General features: G+C 41.9%; 1 protein-coding gene across 4 annotated transcripts in view; it reads right to left on the reverse strand.

Annotated features, from left to right (window-relative positions):
• micu3a (mitochondrial calcium uptake family, member 3a) overlaps nucleotides 1-18,266 on the reverse strand; it is a 183,058-nt gene that overhangs the window by 106,146 nt on the left and 58,646 nt on the right. For all 4 annotated transcript variants that reach the window (XR_010017352.1, XM_063043059.1, XM_063043058.1 and 1 more), the window contains exon 3: nucleotides 1,284-1,315. Coding sequence is in view for 3 of the 4 variants with exons in the window: in XM_063043059.1 (XP_062899129.1) it covers nucleotides 1,284-1,315 (32 nt within the window). In the remaining variant the exon portion in view is untranslated. The remainder of the gene's footprint in view (nucleotides 1-1,283; nucleotides 1,316-18,266) is intronic.

The following is an 18,266-nucleotide window of genomic DNA, read 5'->3' on the forward strand; positions in this document are numbered from 1 at the left end:
GAGGGGCATCCCAAAACTCCTGGACCAAACACATCCATTAACAATTTAGAAAAGTATTTAGTAGGATCGCCCGTCTCAACATCTTCGGGAAGCCCGATTATTCGCAGATTCTGTTGCCGAGAACGATTTTCAAGATCGATAATCTTTGATTTATAATGTTCCAACTGCTGAGATGTCGAAGCTAAAATTCAATTTTTTGGTTCCTATTTCGACCAGCTTCATCTAGCTCTGAAATTCTAATGTGTTGTTGATCAACTTCGCGTCTGAACGATTTAACGTCATCTTGAATCGTCTTCAAAAATTTCTTCAAACACGGCAAATCTTTGGTTAAGTGAATCCTCCAAAAGTTTCGACATTGTTTCAAAAGTTAATTGAGTTTGTTTAGATGCTTTGGGATCGCCATCTTTTTTCCCCCGTTCCCGCCGGAGTCCTTCCCGTTTTTAACTTCTTGTCCTCTGGTCAGTATTTTCAGTAAGTTAAAATCGAAGTTCAAAGATATCTTTGTAGTATAAACCCTTTAGTGTAGGTATAGATAAAGTAAATAATGGTGGTTACAGCTAAAACAAGTAAAGGGAATGGAGCGAAGCCAAAGTGTACCTCACACCATGAGCGCCTCCTGGAGAGTCCGATCCCTAGTTCTATTATTATCCCACAAGAGGATCTGTATGCATCTTACATATGCAGTGAATGTATTTTTTTAAAAACATTTTATTATGTTCCCTCCCTCTACTGAGCTACTGATACAACATGAATTCTATTATTATAAGCAAAAATACTAAATATTTTCAACTTAACTTCTGGCAATTATTGCTTCTGTGACAACACAATTATGTCCACAATTTACCATTGTTAAATATGCTATAAAATCAGTTAAATTTATATAGTAAATAGCTGTTTCTGAATAGGCATAGAAGAACTTTAGATATACAGTATTTTGTCCTTTCCTATCTTTTGACAAAGACAATCTGATTTTAGCTTGATGCATTATATAGGCAGATATATTCAATTAGTTGATTTATTTCGTAAAAATTAGAGTTATACAGTTCTTTGTACCTTTGATCAAAACATTTATAGTTTCACTGTTTTTGTGTCTGGAATCAGTGCAAAGCAAAACAGTATCATATATTTGGTGAGCAGTAGATGAAGGAATTAGAAAACAAAACTGATCCTGTATAATCAAAGAAGCTGGTCAGTTTTTGTTGTGGAGTGAAATACACTATGCACTAATCGTGAGATTTCCAGCCCAAAGTAAAAATATGTCCCATTGTTTCATAAGCACTCACCTGCCTTGAGAGTGATTTTCTCGGCTTAAAACCTGCAAAAGAAAACAGCTATGTCATTTCTTGACTTTTTGTTAACTGTAGAAGTAATACCATATCCACATATTAAAATCCAAAACAAATTCAATGTTTATTAATTCTATTTTTAGCACCTGTGCAGAAAAGATCATATGGTAATTTAGTGTTTTTTTTGACTATATTGAATTATAAGATACAATGTGATAGTTTATTTTCAGTAGTTGGATAGCAATTGGATATATTTAAGAGACTTGTTGAAGAGTGTAGAAAATCCTTTAAAATAAAGGATTGGAATGTAAAAATAACTAGATTAGTAAAAGGGCTATAGTAATTGATAGACAGATTTCACACCTATAATTAAGGAATGGTCACCCTGGTAGATTGATCAATATCAAGCGTGCAGCAGAACAGGAGAAAGACGACAGATGGAATCTTCTACAATTGTGGGACTAGATGAGTTCAACTCAGGTTCTGGGCTAATATCTTGGGTGTCATCTGTTTGGAATTTACATAAATACCTTGTGACTGTATGGGTTTCCTAAGGTGCATGCAGCTGTAGCTAAAGAGCTCTCTTCTAGTAGCAACATCGGGTTAAAATGAAAAAAAAAGCTAAAGAAAATAATAAAATTGTAATAATAACAAAAGAGCACACCAGAAAGTACTGTTCTTTACTATTTGTAGAAATCAGAATATTAGCTTTTGTTTATGGGCTAATATTACAAAGAATATGGGAAAAAAATACAGGCTATTTGCTTTCCCCAAAAGATCTATTCCATGCAGGCCTTTATGAAAAATAAAGCTATCTGAAAAACTCTGGAGCGCAAGAACTTGATTTTTAAAAAAACTGAGAAGCTTATGAAAGGATTTCTCAAAAGTTGAGGTCTCACAGGAGAAGATGCTGCCACCAATTTCGAGATTAAAAAAGAGATTGTTAGAACTGGGGAAAGGCAGATATGTCACAGATTTGTAGAGTTAGAATAAATTACAGTGACAGAAAGATGAAAATTATAGTCTTGAAAACAAGAAAGAGAATTCCAAAACTGCAGGGTGACTTAACTGAGGAATGATAGAAGTTAGCAGGGAAAGTGTTGTTTTTACAGGAATGAGGGACAAATCTGCATCTGAGCATTCCATAACACTAGTGCATTGAAACACCTTTTCATTTTGTGCTATTGACAATAATAACAAATTCCGGACATTTTTAAATAAAAATATGGATTATTTTTCACAAATGGATGCTCATTGTTGTCAGCCTAAATGTTCTAAGTAATTTCCATTACCCCCACAGTCAGAGCTCCTTATGCGATCCCCATTTGCACCTAGGCCAAACATTTCCTATGTAACCAGATACAAAATTTGTTTGGATAATGAAACATATATACAAACAAAACAAACTAGACAATGTAAAATTAATGGAAAATAGGCCGCAGTCATCAACACATCAAGCAAAATACCACTAAATCAATTGGACATGGTTTTAGAGTAGGTTCTGCAAAGTAAATGAGATTTGTGAATTGGACTGGGTTAGGGATGGGTATCAAAAGTGACCTTCAAAATATGAAAAGTTTGTTAGATAGGTGCTCTTAGAGTCTAGTAAGGAATACTCTTTCCCAATGTGATCAACAGGAATTCTGCAGATGCTGGAAATTCAAGCAACACACATCAAAGTTGCTAGTGAACGCAGCAGGCCAGGCAGCATCTGTAGGAAGAGGTGCAGTCGACGTTTCAGGCCGAGACCCTTCGTCAGGACTAACTGAAGGAAGAGTGAGTAAGGGATTTGAAAGTTGGAGGGGGAGGGGAAGATCCAAAATGATAGGAGAAGACAGGAGGGGGAGGGATAGAGCCAAGAGCTGGACAGGTGATAGGCAAAAGGGGATACGAGAGGATCATGGGACAGGAGGTCCGGGAAGAAACCCCCTTTTGCCTATCACATGTCCAGCTCTTGGCTCTATCCCTCCCCCTCCTGTCTTCTCCTATCATTTTGGATCTCCCCCTCCAACTTTCAAATCCCTTACTCACTCTTCCTTCAGTTAGTCCTGACGAAGGGTCTCGGCCTGAAACGTCGACTGCACCTCTTCCTACAGATGCTGCCTGGCCTGCTGCGTTCACCAGCAACTTTGATGTGTGTTGTCCCAATGTGATCAGCATATTTCAAATTTTCACATTCATGTGGAAGTTCCAAACTTACCGATGCACAAGAGGCTAACTGCTTCTGCCAAACTAACCAAAATGAGCTCTGCTGATATCGTAAATGTAATGCAGGAACATTTAGAGCCAAAAGCATTGTTCATTGCAGAAAGCTTTAGGTTTCATAAGCAGAATCAAAAACAAAGAGGAGTCTACTTCAATGTACATGGTTAAATTGAAGAGACTGTCTGAGCAATGTCTGCTCAGTCTTGGGCTTAATGATGCATGAGAGATTGTTTAATTTGTGGAATCTTATAAGGAATCTTTCAAAAATGGATACTAATGGAAGCATAACGAATATTTAAAAGAACAATTGAAATCGTTCAATCAATGGAAACCAGAGAGAAATTCAAAATTGAGTTGCAGTCAGGAATGAAAGTAATCCTGAATAAAATTGCAAAATCTAAACAGAAACCAGCCTGGCCAAACAAATTGCGCTACTGCTGTGGGAGGGGCTCACGCACACCAAACCAATTCAGATTTAAAAGTGGAACTTGCACAAAATGCAACAAAGTACACATACAAATAGCATGTCAAGCAAACTAAAATAAATGGACTGCACAGGGAAGTGTCACATTGGGGTGCTAGGAACACTGAAGTACAAGGAACAAGACTTGACTGGAGTAAGGACGTGACAGGATTCAGGCAAGGAGCAGAGACAAGAACGCAAACTTGGGCTAGGGAAAGCGGGACCAGGACTAGGAACCATGGACTAGGAGACAAGGCTTGGACTCCGAGATCAAGACTGGATAAGGACCCAGAACCTGGGTCTTGCCTCGGACTCGGACCCCAGAACCAGGCAAGGACATGACTTGGCTGCTGGCTGGGGTCTTGGTTCTTGAGCTTGACTTGAGGCTGGGGTCTTGGGACTTGAGGCTGCGGGATCGTCGAGGCTAGGGTTCTTGGAGCTTGGCTGCGGCATCGTCGAGGCTAGGGTTCTTGGAGCTTGGCTGCGGCATCGTCGAGGCTAGGGTTCTTGGAGCTTGGCTGCGGCATCGTCGAGGCTAGGGTTCTTGGAGCTTGGCTGCGGCATCGTCGAGGCTAGGGTTCTTGGAGCTTGGCTGCGGCATCGTCGAGGCTAGGGTTCTTGGAGCTTGGCTGCGGCATCGTCGAGGCTAGGGTTCTTGGAGCTTGGCTGCGACATCGTCGAGGCTAGGGTTCTTGGAGCTTGGCTGCGGCATCGTCGAGGCTAGGGTTCTTGGAGCTTGGCTGCGGCATCGTCGAGGCTAGGGTTCTTGGAGCTTGGCTGCGGCATCGTCGAGGCTAGGGTTCTTGGAGCTTGGCTGCGGCATCGTCGAGGCTAGGGTTCTTGGAGCTTGGCTGCGGCATCGTCGAGGCTAGGGTTCTTGGAGCTTGGCTGCGGCATCGTCGAGGCTAGGGTTCTTGGAGCTTGGCTGCGGCATCGTCGAGGCTAGGGTTCTTGGAGCTTGGCTGCGGCATCGTCAAGGCTAGGGTTCTTGGAGCTTGGCTGCGGCATCGTCGAGGCTAGGGTTCTTGGAGCTTGGCTGCGGCATCGTCGAGGCTAGGGTTCTTGGAGCTTGGCTGCGGCATCGTCGAGGCTAGGGTTCTTGGAGCTTGGCTGCGGCATCGTCGAGGCTAGGGTTCTTGGAGCTTGGCTGCGGCATCGTCGAGGCTAGGGTTCTTGGAGCTTGGCTGCGGCATCGTCGAGGCTAGGGTTCTTGGAGCTTGGCTGCGGCATCGTCGAGGCTAGGGTTCTTGGAGCTTGGCTGCGGCATCGTCGAGGCTAGGGTTCTTGGAGCTTGGCTGCGGGATCGTCGAGGCTAGGGTTCTTGGAGCTTGGCTGCGGGATCGTCGAGGCTAGGGTTCTTGGAGCTTGGCTGCGGGATCGTCGAGGCTAGGGTTCTTGGAGCTTGGCTGCGGGATCGTCGAGGCTTGGGTTCTTGGAGCTTGGCTGCGGGATCTTCGAGGCTTGGGTTCTTGGAGCTTGGCTGCGGGATCTTCGAGGCTTGGGTTCTTGGAGCTTGGCTGCGGGATCTTTGAGGCTTGGGTTCTTGGAGCTTGGCTGCGGGATCTTCAAGGCTTGGGTTCTTGGAGCTTGGCTGCGGGATCTTTATTTGAAATGCAGAGGCTGATAACTCAGAGGCTAGAGCTGAGAGACAGACTGGGAACTGAACATCAGCATAGAGCCGGGACTTATCCTTCGACAAGCCAGGACTCATCTTTAACACAACACTAACATGAGACAGGACAGAACATAGACATAGAGCCGGGACTTATCCTACGACAATCCAGGACTCAACTTCATCCCCACACCAAGGTGGGACAGGTCCACCTGTTGGGTAATGGCAGGACAGCCAGATTACCCAACAGAGGCAAAGACAAGGCATGTCACCCCGCAGGGCAACAGCAAGACGGCCTGACTTATCCCACAGAGGCGAGGACAAGACTAGACAAGACATGACCACCCCCCCCCCCCCGTGGGGCAACGGCAAAACAACCTGACTTACCCCACGGAGGCGAGGACAAGAAGAGACAAACACCACAGAACAACAGACAGTTCCATCTCTGCTCCGGGGAAGCTTCGAGTCTCAGTTCAGCCAGCAACCTCAGCTGGCTATGGAAACAGCCGGATCCCTACCTAGCTCAGAGTGGCTGATGACCACTCAGCTGGCCCAGGAAACAGCCGAATCGATACCGCAAAGAGAACTCCAACAAGTGGCAACAAGACTCCATGAAGTGGTGGTCCTCCAATCAGGCCTAGAGATCACAAATGGTTTCACTAGACTTCCATCAGTAGGTTGCTCCAAGGGGGACTGACAAGACAAACCAGCAGCCCACACTCAACCCCAAGGCTACTTATATTGCAAGCCCAAAGATGGGAATCAGGTGACTATAATTAACTCAAACAAGGGACAGCTGGAAGACCTGGAGTCCTGAGTCCACGGACCGGACCATGAACCGGACTACGGACTTCATGGACCGGACCATGACAGGAAGAGAAAAATATAAAAAGTCAAGTTGCTGTTTCAAAAAGCACTAATCTACATTCTGATGATGAACCATCTGATAATGATTAGAGTGACACAGGACTGAGTAGCCTTAAGATTTACAATGTGAAACACGAACAATAAACAAGCAATATGGCTTAAACCAGAAATGAATAGCCAATTAAATAAAATCTAATTGCACACTGGCTTGCCTGTTTCAGTCATTCCAAGCAATGAGTCTGAATGGCATTTCAAAGATACTGAACTGCAACCAGCAGATATCCAGCTAAGAACATATATTGGAGAAAAGATCATTCCTGTGGGAATGATATTTCTTACAGTGAAATACAGTAATCAACAAGCCATATTGGGCCTGTATGCAGTAAAAAAAAACAGGAGGGCCAGCACTGTGGGGATGTGCTTGACGAGACAACTCCAACTTGATTGGAGAACCATCCACCATTTACATGCCAAATCGCCTGTAATAGAGTCAACCAAAAGTGAATTAAGGAAGATAATGGATGATGCTACAGCAGTGTTCAAGGATGGCATCAGAAAACTCAAACATATCAAGGGCAAAATAGTATTAAATGAAAATGCCACACCAAGTCTTAGAAAGCCTGTTCAATTTCTTACACCATCTCTGATAAAGTAGCCAGTGAGCTGCATCACTTGGAGGCTAAAGGAATTCTTTCCTAGGAGCCCATGGCCAACACCAGTGGTCCCAGTAGCCAAGAAGGTTGGTTCTCTCAGGATGTATGATGATTTTAAGGTCACCATCAACCCACTACTGAAGGTACTGATATCTTTGCAAATCTTTCTGGACTTAGTTGAAGCCTGCCTACAGATGGAATTGGAAGAAGGGTCCAGAGTGTTTCTCACCATAAACACTCAAAAGGCTTTATCATTATAATCCTTATTTTTGGAGTAGCATCTGCATTTGCACTCTGCCAGAAAGCTATAGACTAGGTGCAGCAAGGCTGTCCAGACACTCTGTATTACCTGAATGGCATCATTGTGACTGGTAAGGAACCTCTCCAAGATCTCAAGGCAATGTTAAAAGATTAGAAGATTATGGACTCAGAGCATGATGTGACAAATCTTAATTCTTTAAACCAGTATCACTTACTGTGGTCACACCACTGACACACAAACATTACACAAGTGTACTGAGAAAATTCAAGCAGTGCTAGATGTCCTAGCGCCAAAGGATGTATCAGATTTGCAGCACTTCTTAGGATTTGTCAATTACTATAACAGGTTCCTGCCAAACCTGACTACTGTGCTCCATCCCTTGAACTCATTACTACAAATCGGGAAGAAATGGCAATGGACAAAGTAGGGGTGGCTTTCCAAAAAGTAAAGGAAATGTTAGCATCACACTCAATATGTACTCACACATATTGATCCACATCATCCCAGTGAAGCTTGCCATCCCAGTTAAGGATGCCAATGTGTCCAGAAGAAATAGATAGATAGATACTATATTGATCCCAAAGGAAATTACAGTGTCACAGTAGCATTACAAGTGCACAAATATACAAATATTAGAAGAGAAGTAGGAAGTAATAAAAAATAAGTTACCTCAAACAGTCTAATAGGAGGGGGTCATCACTTCCCCGGCTATAGATTAACTCATTATAGAGCCTAATGACTGAGGGTAACAATGATCTCATATAGCACTCTTTAGAGCAACACATGAAGGTATCCAGAACTGTCAGAACCACTTCCTACAACCACCACAGAGGAGGCCAAAGAATTTGATATTGTTTCACATCCATAAGTCTCACCTGTAAAGCAGAGTGATCCCCATCATCAGGAAAGTGATTATCTCACAAGAGTAAGAAAACCTCCAAAGCATAGAACATAGAAATCTGCAGCATATTACAGGCCCTTCGGCCTACAATGTTGCGCCAACCATGTAACCTACTCTAGAAACTGCTTAGAGTTACCCTACTGCATAGCCCTCTACTATTCTAAGCTCCATGTACCTATCGAAGAGTCTCTCAAAATACCCAAGACTTCTGCATAGTACTGTATTTGTCAATATGGAGCAGACAGCAAGTGTGTAAATCTGGCAGGAGCAAAGGATGTTGGGAATGGAGAGGGTGGAGTGGCATGGGAGGGTTGTGGGACAGGTGGCAGAGAAGGGAGACCAGGGGTGGAGTGTGGCACGGACACTAGTCAAGGTCATTTGATTCCAAACAATTGGTTTAGTTTTTGATTACAGAATGTCTCCTTAGTGCTTCCTGCTCCCTCCCCTTTTCCCTTTTCCCAACCATGATTCCCTTCTCCCTGCCTCCTTCCCACTCTCAGTCCACAATAGAGACCCGTATCAGAATCAGGTTTATCATCACTCATATATGCCATGAAATTTTTTTGTGACAGTACAGTGCAATACATCACACTATTACAGTACTGTGCAAAGGTCTCAGGCGCCCTACCTACATATATGTGCCTAAGACTTGTGCACAGTAATGTATTGTTTCTGTTCATTTAAATAATTATGGCTCCATGAATGAAGTATGTGAATAGCATACGTCATCACATCACCATGCCATACTTAAAATAAAGGTAAAATTCAGCACGTTATTCCCAGTTCTCTGTTTTTTAGCTTTTAATTAGTTTTCATGTTTTGGAGTTACAAAACATAACAGTAGGGCACTGAAAATCCATGCAATCAAGTGGGGTGAGTGTTCAAGGACATAGAAACATAGAAAGCCTACAGCACAATACAGGCCCTTTGGCCCACAATGCTGTGTCGAACATGTATTTACTTTAGAAATTACCTAGGGTTACCCATAGCCCTCTATTTTTCTAAGCTTCATGTACCTATCCAAGAGACTTTTAAAAGACCCTATCGTATCCGCCTCCACCACCGTCGCTGGCAGCCCATTCCACGCACTCACCACTGTGTAAAAAAAACTTACCCCTGACATCTCCTCTGTACCTACTTCCAATCACCTTAAAACTGTGCCCTCTCGTGTTAGCTATTTCAGCCTCTGACTATCCACATGATCAATGCCTCTCATCATCTTATACACCTTTATCAGGTCACCTCTCATCCTACGTCACTCCAAGGAGAAAAGGCCAAGTTCACTTAACCTATTCTCATAAGGCATGCTCCCCAATCCAGGCAACATCCTTGTAAATCTCCTCTGCACCCTTTCTATGGTTTCCACATCCCTCCTGTAGTGAGGTGACCAGAACTGAGCACAGTACTCCAATGGGGTCTGACCAGGGTACTATATAGCTGTAACATTACCTCTCAGCTCTTGAACTCAATCCCACAGTTGATGAGGGCTAATACATTGTATGCCTTCTTAACCACACAGTCAACCTGCGCAGCAGCTTTGAGTGTCCTATGGACTCGGAGCCTAAGACCCCTCTGATCCTTCACACTGCCAAGAGTCTTACCATTAATATCATATTCTTCCACTATATTTGACCTACCAAACTGAACCACCTCACACCTGTCTGGGTTGAACTCCATCTACCACTTCTCAGCCCAGTTTTGCATCCTATCAATGTCCTGCTGTAACCTCTGACAGCCCTCCACACTAGCCATAACACCGCCAACCTTTTACTAACCCATCCCTCCACTTCCTCATCCAGGTCATTTATAAAAATCACAAAGAGAAGGGGTCACATGGATGCAATTGGGCAACATAGGCTTGTGGGCCGGAAGGGCTTGTTACCATGCTATATCTCAAATAAAGAAATAAAATCATTGTCATAGGTTGGGGCATGGACTATAAAGTTGGGACATAATGTTGAAACTTTACTGGTGAAGTGCATTTGGAGTATTGTATGTACTTCTGGTTGCCACACTTCAGGAAGGATATGGTTGGTTGGTCAGTGCAGAAAAGATTCAGCTTTTCTATTCTTCCTGCCAAAATGAATAACCTCACACTAGCTCTCAACTCCCAAACCTCTACATGCCAAAGTGCCTGAAGCACTGTGACATTCATTAGCTCAGCTGCATTGGTTATACTGGTGAGTGTTCACCATGGATATCAATATGACAGCTGTAGTATTAAAACTTTCATCAAAGCTCCTTGGAGGAATATCGAAAACCTCTAAGGAGAATGGATTATGTGCATGTTCTGCTTGCTTTAACTGATGTGCTATCCTTCAGGAAATAGAGAGGTGCTGTGAAAATACATTTAAGTTATAGAGGCAGGAGTTAATTGCTTGATGAGGGAGTACAATGCCTCAAAAGATTGTTTGGCTGCTCGTTGGTGCACTGTAGCAGTGAACTGAAAGGGAACATTGATGTGTTTATGGGGTACATTACTGGTGAGCACACGTCTATGACTCTATAACATTATCGTACAGTACAGGCGGGGAAGGGTCTGTCACTGTATAACACTGGGCACAGTACAGGTGAGGAAAGGTCTGTCACTGTATAACGGCACAGTACAGGTGGGGCAGGGTCTGTCACTGTATAACACTGGGCACAGTACAGGTGAGGAAAGGTCTGTCACTGTATAACGGCACAGTACAGGTGAGGAAAGGTCTGTCACTGTATAACACTGGGCACAGTACAGGTGGGGAAGGGTCTGTCACTGTATAACACTGGGCACAGTACAGGTGGGGAAGGGTCTGTCACTGTATAACACTGGGCACAGTACAGGTGGGGCAGGGTCTGTCACTGTATAACACTGGGCACAGTACAGGTGGGGAAGTGTCTGTCACTATATAATGTGGCAAGTGTCTAGGGACATTTGCGTGGAGTTACATAGAAAACCTACAGCACATCTTCAATCCCTAACCGCTGCAGTCCAAGGTTTCCACCTACTTCAAAAGGGTATCAATCTTATTGTTGCCCAAGTAGAGCAGGGTGTGCTGCCTCAACGACTAACACCAGTTGCACTCACACCTACTGTGACGAAATGCTTTGAGGTTGATCATGGCAAAAATTAACTCCAGCCCAAACAAGGACCTGGAGCCACCTCAAATTGCCTACCATCACAATAGGTCTACAGTGGAGCAATCTCACTGGCTTTCCACTCGACCTTGGACGACTTGGACATCAGCAAGACTTATTTCAGGCTGCTGTTCATTGATTTCACCTCTGTTTTAAACACCATATTTCCCCCAGAACTAATCAACAAGCTTCAAAACCTGGGACTCTGTATCTTCCCATGCAACTGTACCCTTGACTTCCTCACCGGGAGACTAGTCAGTGTGGATCAAAAATAACATCTCCTTCTTGCTGACAATCAATACTACTGCACCTCAAGAATGCACACTTAGCCCACTGCTCTACTCTGTCTACACCCATGACTGTGTGGCTAAGCACAGCACAAACGCCATCTATAAATTTGACAATGACACAACTATTTTTGAGAGAATCTGAAGGCAATGAAGAGGAGGCGTACAGGAGTGAGAAAGATCAGCTGGTTGAATGATGTCACAACATCAACCTTGCACTCAATGCCTGTTAGAATAACAACCTGATTTTGGACCAGTAAGGGGAAGATGTGGGGACAGACACCAGTCCTCATCAAGAGGTCAGCAATGGAAAGGGTGAGCAGCTTCAAATTCTTGGGAGTCAACATCTCTGAAGATCTATCCTGGGCTCAACATATTGATGTGATTACAAATAAGGCAGTGGATATACTTCATTGAGAATTTAAGGAAATTTGGAATGCCGCTGAAGACACCACCAAATTTCTACAAATGCACTGTAGAAAGCATTCTAACCGGTTGGATCATCGTCTTGCATGGATGATCTATAGCACAGGATCAAGAAGTTGCAAAGGGTTGTAGACTCAGGGGCACTTGTATGGGCACTAGTTTCCCCACCATCCAAGACATCTTTAAAAGATGATGCCTCAAAAAGGTGGCATCCATCACTAACAACACTCATCACCCAGTACATGCTCTCTTCTCATGACTATCATCAGAAGGGAGGTAAAGGAGCTTGAAGAAACACACTCATAGTTTCTTCACCTCTGCCATCAGAATAGTACCCACAAGCATTCCCTCACTATACTCGTTTCCACAGATGCTGACTGTCTGCTGAGTTCCTCTGGCATTTTGTGTATGCTGCTTGGATTTCCAGCATCTGCAGATTTTTACTATTTTTGCTCTTTTTCTGAACCACTTATTTAATTTTTATATACACATTGCCTCTAAAAATATTGGAAATTTTCGTGTTCTCTTGTTTTACAACATTGAATCACAGTGGATTTAATTTGGCTTTTTTGACACTGATTAACAGAAAAAGAGTCTTTCATGTCAAAATGAAAACAGATCTCCACAAGGCGATCTAAATTATTTACAAATATAAAACACAAAATAATTGATTACACAAGTATTCATCCCTTTTAGTATGATACACTAAATCATCACTGGTGCAGCCAATTGGTTTTAGAAGTCATATTATTAGTTAAATAGAGATCTGTTTTTGGAGACCTATGTGCAGTCAAGGTGTTCCAATTGATTGTAGTAAAAATACAACTGTATCTGGAAGGTCCAACTGCTGATGAGTCAGTATCCTGGTAAAAACTACACCATGAAGACAAAAGACCACTCCAAACGACCCCATGTAAAGTTCAAAGTGGAAACAGATATCCATAGAGTGATAATTGTGAAAAGCACAAGTCAGGAGATGAATACAAGAAATTTTCCAAGTTACTGACTCTCCCTTGGAGTACAGTTATGTCAATCATCAAGAAATGGAAAGAATATGGCACAGCTGTAAAACTGCCTAGAACAGGCTGTCCTCAAAAACTGATTGACTGCAAGAAGGTGACTAGTGAGGGAGGCCACCAAGAGACCTATGACAACTCTGGAGGAGTTACAAGCTTCCGTGGCTGAGATGGAAGAAACTGCGCATATAACTCACCAGTTGCAGAAGAGTAAGATGGAAGAGGAGGATTCTAGGTCTAGGCCTACAGACAATGATGAAGGTTAATGATCGGTTAATGATGAAGAATTACAATCTCCTGAGTCATTACACTGCACTAGTGCAACAACGGACACAAAAAAAGTCCTTTTTTTTTTTACAATGGGAGAGTGACAAAGAGAAAGCCACTGTTGAAAACAAACTTACATGAAATCTCGACTGGAGTTTGCCATAAAGCATGTGGGAGACTCTGAAGTCAGCTGGAAGAAAGTTCAATGGCAGGATTTCTCAACTGGGGTTCCGTAAGACTGTGATTAATAAAAAACATTGTCTTTTCAACCTCGTGCAATGCACAATGCTAGCACTTGCAGAGGTGGGCAGTGACAGAGCTATCACTTTCAGCCCGTAATGGGAGCGCGCAGTTGGACCATGCTTATTTGGTTGAGTCCATTCTCAGTTTTTGACACAAGGTAGGGGAGACCATTGATAATTGGTGAGTGCTGTATTGCACGGAGGGGAGGACTGTGGGCTGTTGAGCATGAAGTGGGCTATCCGAGCATTAAATGGACTCGCCCAACATGGGGTGTGACATAAGCTAGTCCCTCCTGAATTACCTCCCCCAACTTCTCCTTAAACGTCGCCAACTGACTGATGGGAATGAACATGCTTCCAGTGTTGCAGAAAATTGGAGGGAAATTTTCATTCTAAAAACTGTACAGTGTAGCGATTTTTGAAGAGGAGGATTCCAGGTCTAGACCTACGGACAATGATGAAGGTTAATGATAGGTTAATGATGAAGAATTACAATCTTCAGAGTCATTTCACTGCACTAGTCCAACAATGGACACAAAAAAAGCCAATTTTTATAACGAAAGCTATTTATCAATGGGTTTTACATGAACTGGTGATCCAAGTTGTCCTTTTCCATTGTGCCTAGTCTGTGGCAAACAACTTACAAATGTAGCAATGGCTCCAGCAAAATTGAAAAGACACTGAACTACAAATCACAACCATATGCTATGTAAAAGTGCTGATTATTTTAAACGGCCACTGGAATCTCAAAATAAACAGATTAAAGCTCTTGAAAATAAAGTCACAGTCACTAAAAAGATTCAGGAAGCAAGTTATTTAGTACCTTTAAGACCAGTTCACTCGAGAATGTTAAAAAGAAACTGTGAAAACCTGGACAGAGCACACCAATCTCCTACTACATCGAGATAACCGGTGGCTTAGCAGATAAGTGTTTGAGCTGAAAGGTGAATTGCAGGAGTACTTTAAAGATGGAGGTGAAGAATGGCTGCAGAAACTAGCCTACCTAATACACATTTTCATCATATGAACTAGTTGAACAAGTCTCTGCAAGGCCCTGGAGTAAATGTTTTGATGTTAAGTGACAAGATTCTTGTATTTAAAAGTAAACTGATTCTTTGAAAAATATCATGTTGCACAAGGATCTTGAAATGTTTCCACTGCTGCTTGGCCTTGAGAGTGAGGAAGAATGGGGTGGGGGGAAGAAGAGAAATACCTTTATAGGCACTGTATTTCTAATTGCAATTTATAGTAATTTTTTAAATCATGCACTGGTGTACTGCTGCCACAGAACAAAAAGTTTCATGACATATGTCAGTGATAATCAATCATCATGGACCCCACCATCCAATCCATGCTCTCGTCTCACTGCTGTCATCAGGAAGGAGGTACAAGAGCCATGTTCCACGTTACCAAGTTCAGGAACAGTTATTATCCCTCAACCATAAGTCTCCTGAACCAGAAGGAATAATATCACTCACCCCAGCACTGAACTAATTTCATAATCTATGGACTCACTCTTAAGGACTCCACAACTTGTGTGTTCTTTATATTTATTGCTTATTTATATATTATTATTATTTTTACATTTGCACAGCTTGTTGTCTTTTGCCTATTGGTTGTTTGTCTGTCTTTGTCGTGTATGTTTTCATTGAATCTACTGTGTTTCTTTGTACTTACTGTGAATGCCTGCAAGAAAATGAATCACAGGGTACTATATGGTGTCATATATATTTTTTTTTGAATAAACCTGATTCAGATTGTTTTTTATCCTATCAAAATATTTACAAATGCTAGAATGCTTCAATTACATCATCACTTAATCCTCTGAACTCAAGGAAATTCAAGCCTAGTAAGTGCAATCCTACAGTGTTTTTTCAAATCCTCTCCTGTTCCATTTGATAATTTTTTTTTTGTCTATCCAGAAGTGTAAGGCTCCAGAAAGATGTATGATCTTGTGTGCAACAGAATATTGTTGTCGAAAACAATATTTCTACTTAAATAATTCTATTTAAACTCTCAATTTGAAGGTTACACATTTTATTTAATTGAAATCACTTAATTATTCCATAGTTTAGTACAAAAAAAAGAATATAAATAGTAAATTACGCAAAAATAGTCAGACTCCCTTTATATATCTGACTTGAAAAATATATTGAAAATACACCAATCAGAAATAAACAAGAATGCATATCAAATAATATCTGTCCAGATGATTCTTCGTTGCCAAGATCTAAAAGGATTCAAAATGATCCAGAGCCAAGATTTAGTGTTTAAACATATGCTTTCAAGTGTGAGTTCTCTTTATAAAGAGAACTCAGTGAAAACAAAATTAAAAATTCAGGACCTGATTTTACTGGAAATTACAATATTGAAATGGATATTTTATGCATATGGTTTTGATTAAAAATACAAAAAGTGTTTGCATTAGTAACATATCCGAAGTATTGCTTTCTTTATGGATCAAGATAATAAACTAGTAATACACCCATTGACTATAATTGCCTATCATCAATGCACTTCACACAATTATATTTACTATGTACATATACGCAGTTTTTATGACTAGGACATAAAGCCATAAATTTCATTAGACTTGCATCACACCTTCAGAGTCAGGACCTTGCAAGAACCTAAACAAACGGAGATTAGTGTCCAATAGGAATAGACATACATGCAAGTGCAATAGATACAGACTTCGTGTGACAATGAAAAGATCAGCTTATTACATATGCTCTGTGGACTCACAATAAAGATAATAAAATAACCTTCGTTCTTGCAAAAACACTCTCAGAACCAAAGCTTGAGCAATTACTTGGTCCCTGGATACACTGACCTAAATCTTTAATCAGTAGCACGGTGATGCTGCTCACTAATGACATTGTTGAAACCTCCCAAAATAGGTTAAGCAGGTTATGTGGTATGCTTTTCCCTACTATAAGCCAATTTGCAATGAGGTGGGTTCTGCAAGAGATACGTGAACTCCCAGAAAGAGTCCAAATGTTAAAGACTGAATGGAAAATCTGAATGAAGAATTCACATGGACAACAAAGAAACAAAAAACACTAATTTTACCCAAAACATTTTACAGAAAATTAAAACAGACATTAGGATGGATATATATATATATATGTGTGTGTGTGTGTGTGTGTGTGTGTGTGTGTGTGTGTGTGTGTGTGAAGCAATAAAATGGTAAAAAAAATCAGACATTAAATTTTTCAAGACTATGGAATTCCAAAACAAGTATTCCTTAGTCTATCTTCTGAATTCCATCCAGTGAGTATAGTCAAGCCAACTCAATTTGTCCTCATAGGCTCACCCCTCATCTCTGTAATCAACTTGGTGAACTTCCTCTGTACGGCCTCCAAAGCCAATAAGTATATCTTTCCTCAGGTGATAACACCAGAAATGCATTCAGTACACCAGGTGCAGTCTCACTGGTACGAAGTACAGTTGCATTTAGTACGCCAGGTGCAGTCTCACTGGTACCATGTACAGTTGCAGCATAACCTCCCTGTTTTTAAATTGAATCACTCTTGCAATAAAGGCCAACATTCCATTTAACTTCTTGACAACCTGCTGCACCTGGAAACCAACCTTTTGTGACTCATACAGAAAAATTCCCAATTCCCTCTGTACCATATGTGCAATATTTCACCATTTAAATAATAATCTGATCTTCTGTTTTTTCTTCCAAAGTAGATGATCTCGCATTTTCAACCTTGCAACCCAATTTCCCTCGGGATCAATAAAATATATCTATCTATCTATCTGTTTAGCAACATTGTACTCCATGTGCTAGACCTTTGCCCACTCACTTAAACGATCTCTATCTCTCTGCAGACTCTCCACATATCTGCAAATTGCTTTTCTTCTCAATTTAGTATCATCAACAAACTTAGATATGTTATACTTGGTCCCCTCTTCCAAATCATTAACGTATATGGTGAAAAGTTACAAGCACAGCACCAACCCCTACTGCGCTCCGCTCTCCACTGATTGCTAACCAAAGAAACATCCATTTATCTCAACTCCCTGTCTTCTACTGACTAACTAATAACTAACACCTAACCCCCAATTCCATGCATTCTTATTTTATGGACAAATCTTTTTTGAGGCCTCTTACTGAACACCTTCTGGAAAGTAACATAGAAACAGCTGATAGTTAAGTATATAAGTTCATGGCTCCATTTGCCTAAGTAGCCCGGTTCCGGGGCGCAGATCTGGGCGATGAATATGGAGATCCTGGGCTGCCCAGACATCAAGATCCCCCTCTCGGCCTCGCGGTTGTGGTCCAAAGGAATGCAAAGCAGTACAATTGGCATCAGCTTGGCTGCAGGAGCTGCCGGGAGGTGACATGATATGTTATCCAACCACCTTAGGGGCTCCACTCCGGATTTGTGTAGGGTTTACCCCTTAGCCTTCTCTTTTCCCGAAGATACCCACAAGGTAGTGGGATCCGTAACCCTGGATAGGGGCCCATACCGGGTACTGGCAGCCGGAGCCAGCTGAGCCCAGGACTCGTGTAAGGCAGGGTCGTCACGCCCTGTAGTAGTAACATATTGAGCCACTACTCACTACCCATATAAACATAGTATAAATTAAGTATATAAACATAGTATGAAAATGTTGATATTTAAGCTATGACACAGACTTGGTGTTGTGTTA

The sequence above is a fragment of the Mobula hypostoma genome, chromosome 3, assembly GCF_963921235.1.
Source record: "Mobula hypostoma chromosome 3, sMobHyp1.1, whole genome shotgun sequence".
NCBI classification, from domain to species: domain Eukaryota; kingdom Metazoa; phylum Chordata; class Chondrichthyes; order Myliobatiformes; family Myliobatidae; genus Mobula; species Mobula hypostoma.